Source organism: Octodon degus, unplaced genomic scaffold (genome assembly GCF_000260255.1).
Source record: "Octodon degus isolate 3935 unplaced genomic scaffold, OctDeg1.0 scaffold00010, whole genome shotgun sequence".
NCBI classification, from domain to species: Eukaryota; Metazoa; Chordata; class Mammalia; order Rodentia; family Octodontidae; genus Octodon; species Octodon degus.
Window position 1 is genome coordinate 7,403,944 of NW_004524586.1, and position 5,630 is coordinate 7,409,573.

Sequence of the window (5,630 nt, forward strand, 5' to 3'; positions counted from 1 at the left end):
CCAGAACCCGGTGATCAAACTGCACCATGGTGGGATTCTCAAAAACATTCTTCAGGATGGGGGAGAAGGTGAAGAGGTCCTCTGGGATCCAGGATTCTCCCATTTTGGGGAAGGAGTTGTAAACAAGACCAGCATCCAGCCCTGCCACAAAAGCACCTGTATTCCAAGGGAAGTGAGACTTACAATGAGAGAATAGATACAGAAAAAGTCTTAAAGTTAGAAAAAAGGTGAATGATATAGGTCTTTAAGAAGGGTTCTCAAATTAGAAGTATATATCACAATCACCATATGAACTTAAAAACACCCAGCAATGGTATCTTACACATATACCCACCTATTATTCTTATATGTCTCCTTTAGGAAGGGGACCAGCAGCTCTGTAAGGAAAGCTATGTTATTTTGGGAAGACGCCCTTAGAATTCTGACGCCTTCTCCAGGATGTATTCTGAACATGTCCCTTTTCTGTAGAATCTCTTCCCTCATTTCCTTCTGCCTCTGCTCAGATGTCACCCTACCAAACAGCTCTCTCCTCATGTCCTATGTAAAGTGGCACTCTTCCACTCTACCTCCCTGTGTTCCTTCATCCTACCTTTTTCCTTTACATTATGGAATATTTGACTTTTTTTTGTACTAGTGATTAAATCAAAGGACTTCACATTGAGCTACATCCCTCACCTTTTATTTGTTTTCTTCTGAGAAGAGGTCTACTGTGTTGTTCAGGCTGGCCCTGAGCTTTGTGGCAATTTTCTTGCCTCAGCCTCCCAAGGCTAGCATATGCCACCATGCACATATCTCAGCCATTTTTTAATTTTAATTTTTCAACAGGGTCTTGCTAAGCTGGTAAATTTTTCAGGCTGGGCTTGAACTTGTGATCCTCCTGCCTTTGCTTCCCTAAGTACTGGGATTATAGGCATGTGCCACCATGCCCAGAGCATGTGATAGTGTTTTTATTGTGCATTATCTGTCTTCCCCAAGTGCTCAATGTTTGTTAAGTGAACATAAAATTAGATAAAATTCAAAATTTATACATTAAATCCTTGACAAACACAAAAGAGGGCATCTCTGAGTTAATGGATGATTGAGCCATTATTTAAAATCAAAGAAGATTCAGAAGTTTGGGTCACATCATCACACTCTCAAACCCAAAAAAGGAGAGAAGAAAAAAAATAAGGAAAGAGGACAAGAAAAGGTTGGGTGGACCACTGTACTGTTTTCATTCTAAAGCTGAGCAGTCCAACTCAGTAAGCACTCAAAATGTGGCTGCTGTGAGTACATCACTAAATTCTATTTAATCTTAATTTACCCAACCAGTAGAACTACTGATACTATTAGTGCAGTTCTAAAGGGGCAGAGGTTAAAATAGAAGCGTGAAAAACCATACTGATCTTTCTGCTCCAATCAACTCTCCACTTTTGACCATCTTTATGGGCAAGCCTTTTGTCTGAGCCATCTCGGTATAATGAAATCGTAATAATAAACGTGTTGCATACTAAAAGCCGCTACAGAAAAGAAACATCACATTTAAAGGAAAACCCATCAGAATAATGGCACATTCTCTTCACAAATCATTAAGTGAAGAAGAGCATGGTGGGGTTCCATCCCTGGGCCTGCTATGCTGGTGCTGATCCTGCCCCCGGGGCATGCTGAGATGGTGATAGTGACGGAGTGCGCCTGTAATCCCAGCTCTTGGGAGGATGTAAACAGGTGGATCAGCAGGAGTCTGATCTAGTAGTGAGACCGTGAACACTGTGTATACTCTACCCTAAAATACAAAAAAAAAAAAAAAAAAAAAAAAGAGCATGGAGCAAAGTACTACAAGTCTTGCAAGAAAACAAATTCCAACCCAGACTGACATACCCAGCAAAACTGTCTTTCAAGTTTAATGGAGAAATGAAATACTTCTATGACACAGAACTACTAAAGAATTTCATGACAACAAAGCCAACCCTACACAGACTACTAAAAGATATTCTAGAGGGATCAAAATGACTACAGCTCCACAAATGAGAATGGAAAGAACCCACCAAATAGGGCAAACAATTAACCACAGAACAAAAAGAGGTACACAACAGCAGGTAAATAACATGTCAAACCTAAGTCAATACATCTCAATTATAATCATCAACGTAAATGGACTCAATTCACCAATTAAAAGAAATAGACTGGCAGAGTGGATTAGGAAGCAAAATCCAGCAATATGCTGTATACAAGAAACATCTCATAAAGAAATTCATAGGCTGAAAGTCAAAGGATGGAAAACAATACTACATGCCCCAAGACCTGAGAAAAAAGCTGGGGTAGCAATCCTGTTCACAGACAGTCTGAACTTCAAACCCAGAATGATCAAACAAAATAAAGGTCACTCCATACTGGTTAGCAGTGGGAAAATATGAGACGAAAAATACAAGAGGAAAAGGTAACAGTCATAAATATGTATGCACCAAACACAGGAGCACACAACTATGTAAGACAAATCTTAATAGACATGAAAAATTTAATACCCAATACCATAATATTAACAGGAGACCTTAACACCCCTTCGATAGGTCAAACTCACAGCTGGACCTTTGAACAAACGGGTTTAGTGGACATATACAGAGTGTTCCACCCAATCACTTCTGAATACATTCCTTTCAGCTGCACATGGTATATTCTCTAAAATAAACCACACAACTAGTCCATAGGTCATGCTTAAGTATATGCAAGAAAACAGAAATTATCCCATGCACATTATCTGACCACAGTGCAATTAAACTGGAAATAAATGACAAACCACAAAAACCCTATAAATACATGGAAATTAAACAGCACCCTGCTCAGATGAAATTAAACAATATCTACAATTCAATGAAAACTCAAGCACAACTTATCGGAATTTAAGGGATAGAATGAAAGCAGTTCTTAGAGAGAAATTTATAGCTGTGAACTCACACATTAGGAAAACAGAATGAGAACAAATAAGTACCCTAATGCTGCACCTCAAACATCTAGAAAAAGAAGAGCAAACCAAGCCCAAAGCCCAAAGAAGGGAGGAAATTATAAAGATTAGAGCAGAAATTAATACAATCAAGACGAAGAAAACAATACAAAGAATTAAAGAATCAAAATCTGGTTACTTGAAATATTAAAGAAAATTGATAAGCCCTCAGCTAACCTCATCAAAAAGAGGAAAGAAAAAAAAAAAAAGAGGAAAGAAAAAACTTAAATTCAAGCAATAAATGAAAAGGGCAAAATTACCACAGACCCTGTGGAAATTCAGAAGATCATCAAGAGCTATTTTGAAAATTTTACTCTCACAAAATCAAAGACACAGAAGAAATGTACAGATTCCTACAAAGGTACAAATTACCAAAACTGCACCAAGGAGATATAAGAACTCTCAATAACCCAGCATCAGCCAATGAAATTCAAAATGTAATACTTACCGACGAACTTACCAACAAAGAAAAGCCCAGGTCCTGATGGATTCACAGCTGAATTCTACAAGACATTTATAGAAGATATAATCCCAATACTCCTCAAACTCCTCAATGAAATTGAAAAGGAAGCAATACTTTCAAAATCATTCCTGGAGGCAAGTATTATACTGATACCAAAACCAGAGAAAGATGCAACCAAAAAAGAGAAATACATGCCGATCTCCCTTATGAACACAGACGCAAAAATCTTCAATAAAATCCTAGCAAAGAGAATACAGCAAATCATCAAGAAGATTATACACCATGACCAGGTAGGATTCATCCCAGGGATGCAAGGATGGCTTAACATATGCAAATCTATAAATGTAATGCACTGTATCAATAGAGTGAAATCCAAAAACCACATGATCATCTCAATTGACGCAGAAAGGCCTTTGAAAAGTGCAACACACATTCATGATCAAAGTCCTACAGAGAATTGGAACAGATGGCCTCTACCTCAATCTGATAAAAGCCATCTATGACAATCCAACTGCAAATATAATTCTAAATGGGGAAAAACTGAAATTTTTTACTCTCAGATCAGGTACAAGACAAGGATGACCTCTATCACCCCTCCTACTCAATATAGTTCTGGAATCATTAGAACTATCACACAAGGGAAATAAAAGGAATAAGAATAGGTCAAGAGGGGCCAGGGAGATGGCTCAGTAGAATAAGCACTTGCTTGACAAGCACAAGGGCCTGAGTTCAATCCCTAGTTCCATCAAAAAAAAAAAAAGAATAGGTCAAGAAGTTAAAGTATCATTATTTGCACATGACATGATACTCTACTTGGAAGACCCAAAAAACTCCACCAAGAAGCTCCTAGAATAAACAAATTCAGTAGCATAGCAGGTTACAAAGTCAGTACCCAAAAGTCAATGGCATTCCTCTACACAGGTAACAAACACACTGAGAGAGAAATGAGAGAAACAATACCCTTTATAATAGTGCTGAGGAAAATAAAATACCTTGGAATTCATCTAACTAAAGAAGTCAAAGATCTATTCAATGAAAATTAGAGTACTCTGAAAAAAGAGATAGAAGAGGATTTCAGAAAATGGGAAGATATCCCCTGTTCCTGGATAGGAAGAACCAAAATTGTGAAAATGGCCATACAGCCAAAATTGTTATACACATTTAATGCAATACCACAAATACACCTCACAGATCTAGAGAAGTCATTCCTAGTATTTATTTGGAACCAGAAAAGACCTAGAATGGGAAAGGCAATCCTGGGCAACAAAGGAAAGGCAGGAGGCATTATAATCCCTGACTCTAAATTATACTACAAAGCTACTGTGATAAAATCAGCATGATACTGGCAAAAAAAAAAAAAAAAAGATCTGAAGATCAAGGGAATAGATTGGAAGATGCAGATACAACTACAAACACACTCAGCCATCTTGTCTTTGACAAAGGGGCCAAACATGTTGGCTGAAGAAAGACTTTCTAACAAATGGTGCTAGAAAAACTGGCTCTTTATGTGCCAAAAACTAAAACTAGACCTGAGTCTATCACCATATACTAAAGTCAAAATGGATTAAAGATCTAAACATTAAAACAGAAATCTCTCTAAACATTAAATCTCCTCAAACAGAAAGTAGGTGGAAATCTTTTTATTTTATTTTATTTTATTTTTATTTAGGACAGTTTATACTGGGTCTCACTGCATAGATCATACTCTTAGTGAGCCTCCTGTTTACAGCCTCGCAAGTGCTGGGATTACAGGGTGCACAACCATGCACAGTTTCAATTGTTGTCTCAGCGCACCCTGGGGGTAGGGCAGCACAGCAGGCCAGGGGATTCAACCCTATCCCTGCATCTGCCTAAGCAGGCGCTTTAATCAGCTGAGCTATTTGGCCAGCCCTGGATATCTTGACAGGGTAGGCAAACATTTCATGAACAAAAATCAAATTGCACAGGAAATACTTGAAAGAATAAACAACTGGGACCTCCTCTTATTGAGAAGTTTCTGTGTGTCAAAAGAAATTACCAACAGAGTGAAAAGACAACCCACAAATTTGGAAAAAATCTTAAGCACTCAGAAAAAGGTCTTCTATCTAGAATATATAAAGAATTGGGGCTGGGGAGATAGCTTGGTAGAATAAGCGCTTGCCTGGCAAGGGCAAAGACCTGAGTTTAATCCCCAGTTCTGAAAAAAAAAAA

The 5,630-nt window shown here is 38.0% G+C and overlaps 1 protein-coding gene across 1 annotated transcript in view; it reads right to left on the reverse strand.

The window, feature by feature from the left end:
• Positions 1 to 5,630, reverse strand: part of LOC101586038 (cytochrome c oxidase assembly protein COX15 homolog) — a 23,521-nt gene that overhangs the window by 4,543 nt on the left and 13,348 nt on the right. Inside the window, exon 7 of the mRNA XM_023708987.1 lies at positions 1 to 156. Coding sequence (XP_023564755.1) covers positions 1 to 156 — 156 coding nt within the window. The remainder of the gene's footprint in view (positions 157 to 5,630) is intronic.